This window comes from Dromiciops gliroides, chromosome 1 (assembly GCF_019393635.1).
Source record: "Dromiciops gliroides isolate mDroGli1 chromosome 1, mDroGli1.pri, whole genome shotgun sequence".
NCBI lineage: Eukaryota > Metazoa > Chordata > Mammalia > Microbiotheria > Microbiotheriidae > Dromiciops > Dromiciops gliroides.
The window spans coordinates 619,151,209-619,165,642 of record NC_057861.1 but is presented as its reverse complement, the minus strand read 5'-3'; the positions used below and the strand labels follow the sequence as shown (position 1 = coordinate 619,165,642).

The 14,434-nt window shown below is 43.6% G+C and overlaps 1 protein-coding gene across 1 annotated transcript; it reads right to left on the bottom strand.

The window, feature by feature from the left end:
* Positions 1-2,961: 2,961 nt before the first annotated feature.
* On the bottom strand, positions 2,962-13,790 carry AQP8 (aquaporin 8). The gene is given in 7 exon segments (XM_043979158.1): positions 2,962-3,010; positions 4,223-4,357; positions 6,391-6,605; positions 8,028-8,154; positions 13,117-13,160; positions 13,163-13,377; positions 13,736-13,790. Coding segments are annotated over 7 exon segments (840 nt in total).
* Between the last annotated feature and the right edge of the window lie 644 nt (positions 13,791-14,434).

The following is a 14,434-nucleotide window of genomic DNA, read 5'->3' as shown; positions in this document are numbered from 1 at the left end:
CTGATGCTGAGCAGAAGTAGCTCAGCCATCAGCAATTAAAAAGTCATATGGACTTCATGAACCAGACAGAGATGCACACCTTGGTGAACATTAAATAGAATTTTTTTTAATTGAAGCCTGAAAGCACTAGCTATCTGGGTTCTGCTCTGTATCCCAAAGCTATAGGCATCTGGGGTGAATCTCCTGCTGGAGGGTAAAGCCCATTCTAGCTAAGCCTCTGAGAAACAGACAAACCCCTGCTTTGGAGAGGAGGAAAAGGCAGGAAGGGGTTTCTCTACTCTGACGATCAGTGATATGTTAAGGTTTTCTAAAAGAGCTATAGCAGAAAAGGTCTACGGCCCTTAAACTAAGAGCAATGGCATAGCCATCCTTTTATGAGACAGAGAGATAGCACCCATCCGTCTGTGGGGAAGAGATAGCACTCTCTTCCCAATCTGAAATCAGAGAGTGGAATCAGAGAGAAGCTACACAACCTTGTATCCAGTGCAGCTGCCTCTCACAGCAAAAAAAAAAAGGAACCACAGGACTAATAATAATCATAATCATATGGCACATTAAAATTTTCAAATCACTTTATAACATCATCTCATTTGATCTGCACAACAACCCTGGGAAATAGATAACTGTTATTATTCTGATTTTACAGTTAATAAAACTGAGACAGACCAGTTAAATGACTTGCCCAGGGTCACACAGCTAATAAGATTCCAAGGCTGGATTTGAAATCTGTTCTTCCTGTCTCCAGGTATAGATCTCTCTGTTACAACACTGAGCTGCCACAATGCTGAGCCACAACTATGAGAGACAAGCAGGGAACAATGCGTAACAGAGAGTATGTATCTGGCACAAATGACATCATGGCAATACATCTGCAGTCTAGTAGAATCAAAGGTAGGAGTTATCTCTTCATGAGTGTGTCGTGGTCACATGTGTTCCCCACAGGTAAGCCCATCCACTCATATCCTTGGACTCACGTGTTCCCTATCTACACATGTCCACTCTTCCCACTGATGGTGTGTAAGTTTGCAGGGAGGTATGTCCCAGTTTTATAGCTGCTTTTCCTACTATGCTATTTCATCAAATACCTTTGCTTTCAACTAATTGTGCCCAATAAAGATAAGCTCATTGATAGGGTTTCATGAGCTGTGGTTTGGAGTGGATGCAGACCCTCCCTGGAGCAGTACCTTGAACCTAAGGGGGCCTCGTCTGAGCAATCTGCAGAGAAAGCTGGAGTACGCTTCTCCAGATCCTCCCAAAATACATGTATATAGCAATATGTTAAAGAAACAAACACCTGGGTACATCGCTCATGAATTAAGTACATTGCTCATGGATCCTAATTATTATCAATCACTGGTTTTATAACCTGGATGAAATAGAAGGCTTCTTTTGAAGGAGGTTGGCTCAATTCCCCAGATTACCACCTTGGGGCTATTTCTAAATGGGGTTAGAGAGGGAGAAATTTCTCTTCCTCTTCCTCTTCCTCTTCCTCTTCCTCTTCCTCTTCCTCTTCCTCTTCCTCTTCCTCTGAAAGTGGTATCATCAGGACCTGGCCGGGCAAGTAGTCAAGCTGTAGAGGGAGGTGCCCCCCCCTTTATGAGGACAAAGTACTGAAATGACCTATTCCATCTCAATGGTCTTCTTTCCTCTCTTCCATTCTCTTTTTCTGTCTATCCTTCTTGTATTGCCCCTTGAGAAGTCTTTTCCTCTCCCTTCTTTGCCCTTCCCCTCCCTCTCCTATCTTTTTCTCCCCCCCCTTTCCTCTCCTGCCTCTTTCCCTTCCTCTCCCCTTCTTTCCTTTTCTCCCCTCCTCTCTCCTGTCCTCTCCTTTCCCACACCTCTTCTCCCCCTTGTCTCTTATCTATCTTCCCTTCTCCTCCCTTTCTTTCCTTTCTTTTCCTCCCTCTCCTGTCCTCTTCTTCCCCATGTCTCAGCTCCCCTCTCTCCCTCTCTCCTCTCCTTTCCTTTTTTCCTCTCCTGTTCTATCTTTGCCTTTCTTTCCCCTTCTTTCTTTCTCCCCACTCTCCATCCTGTCTTCTTCTTTCCCTCATCTCCCCTTTCCCTCTACTAGGGCTATCTTCATCCAACCCAGTCCAAGGGCCCCACAGGACACATTTTTGACATTGCTAAAATTAAAAAGAGAGAGAGCCGGCAAATGTGTAAAAGGGGATTGAAAAATACTGTTTATTGGAAAGTAAGCTGAAGTTTTGCATATCAGTGGAGAGACTATAAGAAGGTAGCTTTGAACAGTACCTCATTGCCCATAGCAAAGAGGAGAACCAAGGGGAGGGAACTTTGCGGTTCCTAAAAAGAATCCCTCAGAAATTAAATAACTGACTTTCTAGTTTCCCTCCCCTCCCTCACCTCTGTACAAAGTGTGAATGGAGCAACCTTTCCCTCTTCTGCCTGCTATTACACCTCCTGCCCCCCACCACCTTAGTAATTTCATTTTATAGGAAAAGCAATTCTATCATCCCTGCTGTCTCTTCCCAGGCCACCTGAAATGATGATAACACTACTTGGGCTTTTTCTAGAACCTTCGGAACAACAAATAGCTATCTAGCAGCCAGAGAGGTGTGATTCAGCATCCCTTTAACAGGAAAGGAATTGAGGTGCTAAGGTAGAAAAGCAGGCCACCGCATTCAGGGAGCGTCCCAAAGCTGGCTTGTCAGTCTCTGCTTTGGGCCAGACTAGGAGATAAAGCAGACTATCGATCTCTCCTGGGGCCCAGAGGGTGCTGTCCACCTGACCAGTCAGATTCTTGATTGAAGTCTTGGGAAATCACAGGGGAGAGGCCCAGGGCAGGCTCATTCTCCAAGGTGAAGGACTCTGCCCAGGCAGAGCAGAGCAGGCCCCACTCCTGAGAAGCCCACCCCCCTTCATTGTTGCAGGCTAAGGCGAACCAAGACAGAAGAATGCAGAGGTGGAGCATTGGTCTTGTGTCTATACAACAGATATGTTTCACAGGTGTTTTAGAAACAGGCGAATTTTCTGATCCCCAATGAGAGTCCTGAGAGGAAGAACAAACCCAGTGAGGGCAGGTCCTGGTCATCTGCAGAGAACGTTATTCTAATAGGGTTGGGGCGGAGGGGGGGGGGGGGGTGGCGAAGAGGAGGGCAATGAATTCCTCTTAACTGTCACAAAAATTCACCTGACTCCTGCTCCCTCCCCTTTAATATTCAGAAGATTTTGGGGGGAGTCACTGAATCTTAGAATTTGGGGGAGGGAATCTAGTCCAACCACATCATTTTATAGGAATTTCAAAGTGCAAAAGCAATTTGCTCAAAGTCACAAAACTATCCAGCGGCAGAGGTGGGACTAAACTCAAACCCAAGACTCTATCGAAACAAAAGAAGCCCCCCACACACACCAAGTTCAGTTGAGGAATCACTGTCTGTGCCTATAACTGGGAGTGAAGTACAAAACCCCAGTGCTATAAATAATAATAAATGACCATTAAAAGTTACCTTAGGGGGGCAGCTAGGTGGCGCAGTGGACAGAGCACCAGCCCTGGAGTCAGGAGGACCTGAGTTCAAATCTGCCTTCAGACACTTGACACTTACTAGCTGTGTGACCCTGGGCAAGTCACTTAACCCCCCCATAGCCCCACAAAAAAAAAAAAAGTTACCTTAGGGTCTGCAGACCACTTAATAAGGTTGAGAGGTAACACTTGTCCTCTGATCTACAAATCTTAGGAAACTGGTGAGTTCTCAAATCTGTATTACATATTCATCATCTCAATTGACCCTAATACCGCTGTGAGGTTGGAGCCACAGGCATTATGCTGATTTTACAAATGAGGACTTGAATCTTGCCTCAGATATGCACCAGTGGTGTGACCAGTGGCAAGCCACTTGCCCTTTTCTGCCTCAGTTTATTCCTCTCTAAAATGGGGACGAGTCAGCCTGGCTTAGTCAACAGAGAGCTAGCCTGAGAGTCAAGAAGACCCAGGTTTAAGCCCACCCAGGGCACAAATTGACTTTGTGACCCTGGGCAAGTAACTTAACCTCTCAATCCATCCAGATAACTCCCTGTGAGCAGAGGATGCAGAAGGGTGCCAATCTGCATTGCCAGTTGTCTCTCACCCTCTCTAAGTCTCAGTACCCTTATTATCAAAGTGAAGGGAACCCTTATATCCTGCACATTTGTCTACTTGGAAGTATTTGGTCTTCCCCTGAGCACTATGGCCCAACCAGATGGTGTCCCCCTCTCTCTTTCATACCTTATCAGTATTCCCGCAATCAAACTAGCTGCCAACGGCCCCAGCCAGTAGACCCACTGGTACCTCCAGTGGTTGGACATCACTGCAGGCCCAAAAGCTCGGGCAGGATTCATGCAGGCTCCAGATATAGCCCCTCTGTGAAGCAACATGAACACACATCTGTAGCTATACTCGCCTACTTGTTCACACACACACACACACACACACACACACACGCACTGGCTTTCCCTATGCCTGGCATGCTCTCTTCTATCACCTCCAACCCTTACCTTTCCTGTCTTCTTTCAAGCCTCAGCTCAAATCCAACATTCTATAAGAGACCTTTCCCAGTTCTCCCCTCTCAGCCCCTTCCCTCTGAAATAACCTTCCACTCATACTGTACAGGGTGTCCCAAAAGTCTTAGTGCAGTTTTAACAACATTAATTTTTAAACAGCACTTAGAGCACTGAGATTTTTGACACATCCTGTACATATCTTGTAGATACGTGGCTATTTGCATGTTGTCTCAGTCATTTGAGTGGGAGCTCCTTGAGATCAGGGACTGTGTTGTATTTTCCATGCTTAGTAGAGCCTAGCATATAGTAAATGCTTAATAAATTCTGGCTGTCTTGGCACACCCAAGATTTACCCTGGAATTTAAGTCAAATCACAGGTTTTTTTGGATATCATCACAATCTACATGATATTTCTTCAATGTAGTCATCTTCCTGTCAGTGACATCAAGAGTCCCCATTGGCTTAGGTTAGATTGCTAAAGAACTCAGCACTGATAAGAGCATAAGTCTTGGGCAAAAACCTTGGGTTCCAATTCTGACCCAAAAGCTTACCAAGTGTGATCTTAGAAACAGCATTTAACCTTATTCAACCTCACTTTCCTCATCTGTAAAAGCAAATATGAGAGGGCAGCTAGGTAGCGCAGTAGATAAAGCACCAGCCCTGGATTCAGGAGGACCCGAGTTCACATTCCGCCTCAGACACTTGACACTTACTAGCTGTGTGACCCTGGGCAAGTCACTTAACCTTCATTGCCGCCCCCCCAAAAATGAATATGAGATCTAGAATGGTATAACTGTTAGAGACCTGGTCCTAGAGTCAAGAAGCCCTGGGTTCAAATACTGCCTCTTATACAGACTGGCTGTGTGACCAAGTCACTTACCCTCTCAGAGCCCCAGATAACCTTCTAAGATTATTAAAATGAAGAGCAGATGCTGTTCAGCTTGGGCAGAATTTCCTTACTGGAAGTCCCCCATACCAATGAATTTACAGGTCTAGCCCCTATCCCCATCCCTAACTTTTTTAAATAGAATTTTATTTTCCAAAATATATGGAAAAACAAAATTTTAACATCAATTTTTTAAAACTTTGTGTTCCAACTTCTCTTCCCCCTCCATTTCCCACCCCCCACCCACAAGAACTCATCCCTAACTTATTAATAATGATAATTATAATAGCTTTTTGAGGTTTAAAATGTTTTCTTCCCAACAATTCTGCAAGTTAGATTGTGTAAATATTATCACCTTCTTACTGAAGCTCAGGGAAGTTTGTTAAATGTCTCGAGTATATTGGCACAAAGCTAATAAGTGTCTAAGCTTGAACTTTGGTGGAATTCATAGAATCCTAGTTTGAGAGCTGGAAGGGATGACTAAGTTCACAGAGTCCAACCCCTACATTTTACGGAGCAAAATGAAGTAACTTGGGGCAGCTAGGTGGTGCAATGGATAAAGCACCGGCCCTGGATTCAGGAGTACCTGAGTTCAAATCCGGCCTCATACACTTGACACTTACTAGCTGTGTGACCCTGGGCAAGTCACTGAACCCTCACTGCCCCACTTAAAACAAAAAGCATTAAAAAAAAATGAAGTAACTTGCCTAAGGCGAGGCAGATAATAAGCAAGATTCAAACCAAAGTCATCTGGCTCCAGAGGCAGAGCTCTTTACCACCGTACCATTCTGCTTTTTTCAAACCTAGGTCTTCTAACTCTAACGCTAGTGGTATTTCCAAAAAAACACCGTGCTTTCTGCGACTTCCAATGACGGAATCCCCATAGTTAGATGACACCTAAGTCCTCTCCATCCTTTAGACCTGAACTAAACACACATTTCCTTGACTACACCCTACATTCCTCTACTAATTCATTTAAGCATCTCACTCATTATGACTCAACTTACCCTGCTAGGATATCCACAGTCACAGTGAAGCCAATGCAGAACGGAGCCAGTGGACTCTTGGTCTTCTCATTGACGGCTGCCATACAGACGGTCAAGAGCAGGAACAATGTCATGATGGCCTCAGCTACCACGGCACTACCCAACTGGTCATCCCCTCTAATGGCTGTAAAGGCTGCGCCAGAAGCATTTAAGAACCTCCCTTCTGAGCTCACTACCTAGAAGGAGAAGCATCTCCATTAGTGCAGAGACCAAAGCAACAGGGTCAGAATCAATAGACAGAGTGGGGAGAGAGAGGGATAGGGGGAGAAAAAGAGAGAGAAAAAAAGAGAGGGAGAGAAAGAGAGAGGGATAGGGGAGAAAAAGAGAGAGGGGGGAGAGAGGGACACAGAGACAGAGACAAAGAGACAGAGAGACAGAAAGAAAGAGAGAAAGAGACAGAAAGAGATAAGCGTACATGGACACAGACACAAAGAGAGACAGAGACAGAGAGGGAAAAAGACAGAAAGAAAGAGACAGAGATTTGATCCAAGGAACAGGGACAAGAATGGAAAAAAACCAGCCAAGAGCTCCCTCTTATGTTTCAAAAATTGACAAACAAAGATCAACCACTTATCTATCTTCTGGAAGACCAGGTGTAGAAGCAAATGAGCTGAGTTGTTTGCCAAAGTCTTGAGAGCTTAGATTAGAGTGGAACAAATGGATGAACCCCAGCTTATCTCAGCCATAAATTAATCAAACACACTGCTGCTCTCTAACTCAGGTAGCATAGGCAGAAAGGGAATGGAAGCTTATTTGCTTCTTCTTTTCAAAGACACACACGTACACAGAACCCAGCATGAAGGCCCTCTGCCCACTGGGTGGACCTTTTGGAATGAACTCATAGGAGGACATGGCTAAGGGTTACGCAGAGTGGAAAGGCATGTATGGATCTTGATCTCAGTCATTGGAAGAAGTGTACTTATCAATAAGATCATGGGCCCATTGGAGTATGTCACACAACTTCAACTGGCCCTGGCCTCCCCAGGGAGGAAGAAAAGGTTGGAAGGAAAGAGAGAAGAGAAAAGAACATGGTAGAAAAGACAAAAGGACTTTACATTGAGTTCTCAATCATTCTTATAATTCTCAAAGCTAAAGTAGAAGTCTGACCAATGGTTCCCAATCTATACTCCAAACCCCATAGACCACTGTAGGACCTCGGATATATTGCAAGAATTTGCCCAATCAACGTGAAAATCTATAAACACAACTTCTGTAGGCTGACTGTCTCTATTTTTCAAAAGTATGTTGTAATTATTAAAATGTAAATTTATCTGAAAGCATTACTGGATTCATAGTAGTTCTTGTCCATATATTTTCTCAACTGATGGATTCTAATAGCATAACTACTGTTGTATGGAGATCCTCAATTTTTTACCTTAAAATAGGGTTATCTTATGCAAAAAAAAAATGGTAACTACTAGATTTATCTATGGATGTGATTGTCTGGTAGACTTCAAGGGCCATTCCAGATAGATGAAATTTAGGCAACTAGTGCCCAAGGAACATGGGCAGGGGGTGAACAAACGATGAGAACATTTGAGAATTCAGTGGATAGTGTGTTTGCCTTATCCTCCATGAGCCACTATGTGCCTACCTACCTTGGCTAAAGCAGCTCCGATGATTCCTCCACACAGCTGTGAGATACAGTATGGGATGAGCATCATGTAATTCAGACCCCCAATCAACATGACAGCCAAAGAGACAGCTGGATTGAAATGACCACCACTGGAACCAATGGGAATGAATCAATGAAAAGCATTTAAGAAGCAATACCACAAGTCTGCCCCCTCTACAATTTCTTCCTGCAAGAACCAGTGTTATGACCAAGGCAGTATGAAGTAATGAAAAGAGCTCTGGATTCCAAACCAAAGGTCTTAGGTTCTAATCCCGACTCAGTAACTTGCTGGTTTAAATGAGTCACTTACAATCTCTGTGATCCTTAGTTTCCTTATGTATGTATGTGTATATATATGTGCATGTATTTATGTATATATGTATGTGTATATATTACATGTGTGTATACATATACTATACATATACATGTGCATATATATGTATATATGATAATACTTACACTACCTTCCTCCCAGAGCTGTTGAGAGGATTACATGAGATAATTATCAAAATAAACTGCTCTATAAAGCACTATAAATATGAGCTATTATTATTTTCAAGGCAGTTAGGTGGTACAACAAAGAGAATGCTGGACCTGAAATCAGTAAGAACTGAGTTCAAATCTAGCCTCAGATATTTACTAGCTGAGTGACCCTGGGCAAATCACTTAACTTCTGCCTTCCTCCATCTTTTCAACTGTAAAATGGGGCTAATAATAGCATCTCCCTCCCCCTAGTGTTGTTGTGGGATCAAATGAGATGTCAATTTTAAGCTGCTTTGCAAACCTTAATGCATTATATAAATGTTAGCTATTATTAACATTAAGGCTTTTGTCAAAGCCTTAGCAGAAGTTAGACAAGCACAGCTCCCTGTCCTCCCTCACACCAAGAGATGGGGTCCCTGCCAACCTCTCTGAGCCTGTTTTTTTTTTCTTCAAAATTTACAGCCCTTCATTCCCATCGGTGTTTACAGCCTCCTGTCTCCAGTAAAGTTCACTGACCTCCAGCTCCTGCACTCTGGACATGGGCTACCCTTACGTTACTTCAGACTTAAAAATAAATGTGACTCTGGCACCTGCTTTAGAATTCCTGCTGCCTCTCCACTCGTCCCCCACTCTCTAGGCTCAAAACAGATATAATGAGGCAAACTGAGAGTTTCTAACTAGCTAATAAGAAGTCAAATTGTAGCTAACAAAACAAGCTCAAGGGTTCCCAGGATTCCTGAGGAACACAATGTGCTGTATCTACCTATCTAACCAAACCAAGGCCCTAGAGCACGAGTCCTTGTCCAGTGACCTAGATGACCCTCCTCCCCCATCGTGCAATATCTATATACAGGTCACATCCTATTTCAGCCAAACTCCTATTTATACTTGAGTCTCAGTAGACTGGGGAGCCATTGTCTTATACCCATTGAAAACTTTATGGTCCCTCAGGGCTGAATCTCCAAAGAGTATCAGAAGGATGTCTTATGGAACCATCAGTGGGCCACTTGTGGGGGCAGTTCATTGACAAAGGGCTGGATATGGAGTCATTAAGACTTGAGTTCAAATCCTATCCCAAACATTTACTAGCTGTATGACCTTGGGTACTTCCTGTCTCAGTTTCCTTATTTATAAAATAGAGATAGGGACAGCTAGGTGACGCAGTGGATAGAGTACTGGCTCTGGAGTCAGGAGGACCTGAGTTCAAATCTGATCTCAGACACTTGACACTTACTAGCTGTGTGACCCTGGGAAAGTCACTTAACCCCAATTGCTTCACCAAAAATAGATAGATAGATAGATAGATAGATAGATAGATAGATAGATAGATAGATAGATAGATAGATAGATAGATAGATGGATGGATGGATGGATGGATGGATGGATGGATGGATGGATGGATGGATGGATGGATGGATGGATGGATGGATGGATGGATGGGTGGGTGGATGGATGGATGGATGGATGGATGGATGGATGGATGGATGGATGGATGGGTGGATGGATGAATAAATTAATAAATTAATGGACAGATGGATAAATAAATGAATGAATGAATGAATAAATAAGTAAATGAAAATGGGGATGTTTTGTTTTGGTTTTTTGGTGGGGGCAATGAGGGTTAAGTGACTTTCCCAGGGTCACAATATCTAGTAAGTGTCTGAGGCCGGATTTGAACTCAGGTCCTCCTGAATCCAGTGCTTTATCCACTGCACCACCTAGCTGCCCCAAAAAAGGGGGTGTTAGCAGCACCTACCTACTTCCTAGGGTTGTAAAGATCAAATGAGATAATATTTGTAGCACTTTGCAAACCTTAAAGCAGTCATGAATGCTAACTATTATTATTGTTAATAACCCAGAGCTGACATCCATCACAGACCAAGCAAGCCACACTTCTCTAGACTTAGTATGATTTAAGAATGTGAAAGAGGGGCAGAGTCAAGACATTCTTGGGTCCATCTCCAGCTCAAGTCCAAGTGCTTCACCTCTTGGAATAGGATAAATCAAGTGCCAAGTCCTATGATTATTCAGGAACTAGGGATACAAACGGGGCCTGCGTAGTTTCAAGGCTGGTCTAAGCCCTGGGCCCTTCTGGGCTATCAGATGGTAATATTCAGATGGAGGAGGAAGGCAATATGGAAATATTCAGGAGACAAATTTAGGAACTTTTTTAGAATACCTCCAAATGCAAAGTATTGACCTCTGTTTCTCTGGGCACATTGAAGCTCAGGTTACCTGTCATTGGTAAGTGAGAAAGCTAGATCACACAGATCTTTAACTTCCCTTGAGAAAGCTGGGTAGAATTCTGCACTGGCTGTTCATCCAATTGTTGTATCACTAGCAGTGTTTAGCATGGTGACTGGCATATAGTAGGTGCCTAGTAAATGTTTAGTAATTGATCCATTGATTGCTTTTGCCCTAAATACATTTTATGTACACAAGCAATCAGAGGAACATAGGGTAATACAATTGAGAGGTGGAGGAGACCTTTAGGGTAATCTAGCCTAGCCCCTTTATTTGACAGATGAAAAAACTGAGGCCCAGAGAAATTAAGCAATTTGACCAGGTCACAAGGGCAATAATAGGCAGAGCTAAGACCTGTTTTCAAAGCCATGTTCTTTCCACTGTAACATGTTGCTTCCTTCAATTTCTATTCCAAATTTCTTGGAAATCTGATTTTTTTAAATCTACCTACCAACATATATTTTATGGGCAAGATGAAAGAAAGATATACATTCAGTCATTTCAATGAAATAGCCTGCATTCACTTGAGAAGTACCAGGGCTCACAAACTAATGTATTTTCCATTTAAAATTTCATAGTCTAATGGAAGTCAGAGGCCACTCCAGGAAGAGAGAAATGCTCCCTGTTGTTAACAATGTAAAACAGGATCATGGATTGAGAACAGGAAGAACACACAGTCTACCCCCCTTGTTTTTCAAATGAAGAAACTGAGGTCCAGGGAGAATAAGTGACTTGACCAAAGCACCACAGGTTGTGACAGAGGCAGGGTTTGAATTCAGGTCCTCTGACTCCAAAGCCAACACTCTTTCAACTTTAGGTCTCGGGAAAAAAAAAAAAAAGGTTTATCAGATTTGCCTGTCATGCACAGTGCCTGGCTTTGCAGAAGGCACCAAAGGGGACTTCCTTATGCATCTGTATGCACCATGATCCAGCTCCATTGACCCACTTGATTTTCCTCTCCCAGGATGCTCCATCTCCCTTCTCCATGAGAGACGGGCCTGTCTCTCCATCCCGAGAATTCTTTCCCTTCTCAAATCTACCTCTTATCTTCCGTAACTACCTTCGAGATTCAGCTCAAATCCTATTTTCTGCAGGAGGTTTTTTTCTGTCCCTTAAACTGCTAATGTCTCCCCCTCTGAGATTATCTTTCCTCTATTTTGCACATGCTGTGTATGAAACTATTATTTACATGTTGTGTCCCTTGTTAGAACATTTATTCCTTAAGAACAGAGACGATGTTTTTGCCTTTCTGTGTATCTCTAGCACTCAGCACAATCTCTGACATATAGCAAAATGACTAGCAAATAATTATTGACTAACCTCACATACCTTTGTTTAACAAGACATTATGCTTACTATCTATGTGATCCTGGGCAAGTCATTTAACCCTCATTGCCTCAGGGAAAAAAAAGACATTATGGTTGTATCAGCAGCTTCAAGAACACACTCCTCCCTTAACTATTTTTCCCTCTCTTCAGTCACTTCCTTGGCTTTTTCTTGTCTGCCAGTCTATCTCCAACTCTGGGTTTGACTTCATCATCTGTCTTACCCTTAGGTGAAAGGAAGAAAAACACAGCAGCAGTATCCAGGGTGCCCAAATAGAGAGCAGGAAAATCACCCCAAAGCACAGAAATGACAGGAGGAAAAATAGCATCTGTTTGGATCTGGCTTTTCAAAGCAGCAAGTGTAGGGGGCAGCTAGGTGGTGCAGTGGATAAAGCACCGGCCCTGGATTCAAGAGGACCTGAGTTCAAATCCGGCCTCTGACACTTGACACTTACTAGCTGTGTGACCCTGGGCAAGTCACTTAACCCTCATTGCCCCACAAAAAAAAACCTACAAAGCAGCAAGTGTGGTGGGAAAAGCACTAGGTCTACCATCAGAAGTCCTGAGTTGAGGTCTCGGTTCTCCATGACTACAAGTGCATTGCCCCAGTTTCCTCATTTGTAAAATCGGCTAATCATACCACTTCTTCCTACCACACAAGGTTGCTTTAAGGAAAGTGTTTTATAACATGTAAATTCTCTATGATTCCAAAATTAAGGAGGATTTGATGATTTCTGGTCTCATCATTTTACAGATGAGGAAACTGAGGCCAGAGAGGTTAAGTAACTTGCCCAGGGATCACACAGCATCTAAGGCAAGGTGCAGATCCAGGTGTTCTTGACTCTTGAATCCATTCCCCTAGCAACTATAGCACGCTGTCTCTCAAGTGCCCCTATGATCCCTATTTATGGTGACCTGATACCTGGAAGTGCTGACCTGGATGTGGGCTCCACGTGACCCCAAGGGAGGTGGGGCACAGCCCCAAGGATCCTAGATTCAAAATTTCCAAGAGGATCTTACCTGATATTTCCCCAAAATGGCAATGTGAGACTGAGGGCCAGCCCAATGTGCCAGTGCAGGGCTGAAGCCGACCAAGGCCCTCAGCATCCTCGATGACGGACAGGCAGCCGATGAAGATGAAGAGAGCTGAGCCCAGCAGCTCCACTACACAGGGCTGGAGGTACTGTTCATACCACTGAGACTGGTATGAGTCATAGCTGCTGTCCAGCTCTTTCTCCTTGATTTCCATGCCCCCTGACTTTGGCTCATACATAGGGATAGCTGGTGGAAAGAAAACACAGAAATCAGGGGTGCTCAGCATCTTTGGGCTCCTCCACAGCCTTGCCTGAAAGAAAAATCACCAGTCTCAAAATGATAAGACATGGGGGCAGCTAGATGGTGCAGTGGATAAAGTATTGGCCCTGGATTCAGGAGGACCTGAGTTCAAATCCAGCCTCATACACTTGATACTTACTAGCTGTGTTACCCTGGGCAAGTCACTTAAACCCTCAATGCCCACAAAAACAACCAAAACATTATCATCAAAATATTAAGACGTACTTTTCCCCCACCATCACCAGAGTTTCCTTAAAAACACCAGTCATAAAGCATGCAAGTGAGCACCCACTCTGACACTTACTAGCTGAGTGATCCTGGGGAAGACATTTCATTTCTTTGAGGCTGAGTCTCCTCATCTATAAAATGGGGACAATAATAATTCCATTACCTAGATCACAGGGATGTTGTGGGGAAAGGTTTTTGTAACTTTTAACGGGTTAGAAAAAATGGGAACTATTGTTATTACAAGTTGATTTAAAACAAAAGAAAACAAAACAAAAATCCGTAGAAATGGAACCCTGGACTTCCATACTCCAGGGCTCCCCTTATAGAGAAAGTCTCCTATGGGATCAAGAGGAGTTCCCATAGGATGTCAACAAACTCTTTTGGTTTCCAATTCAAAGAAAAAAAAAAAAAGAAGACTGTCAGAATTAAAGAGCCAATAATGGGGGGCAGCTAGGTGGCACAGTGGTTAAAGCACTGGCCCTGGATTCAGGAGTACCTGAGTTCAAATCCAGTCACAGACACTTGACACTTACTAGCTGTGGGACCCTGGGCAAGTCACTTAACCCCATTTACCCCCCCCCGCAAAAAAAAAAAAGAGCCAATAATGTTGGCGAACTTACATTTTCCTATAGGTCCTCCTGTCTCAGAAAGCTGGAAAATGAACAGTCTTCTTGCTCTTCTGTAGACTGCAGAAGTTCAATACTTCTTCTGTGGTGGTTATCTCCTAGGTGATGGATGTCTTAAGGCTCTGCTTGTCTCCTCCCAAAGGCTGAGC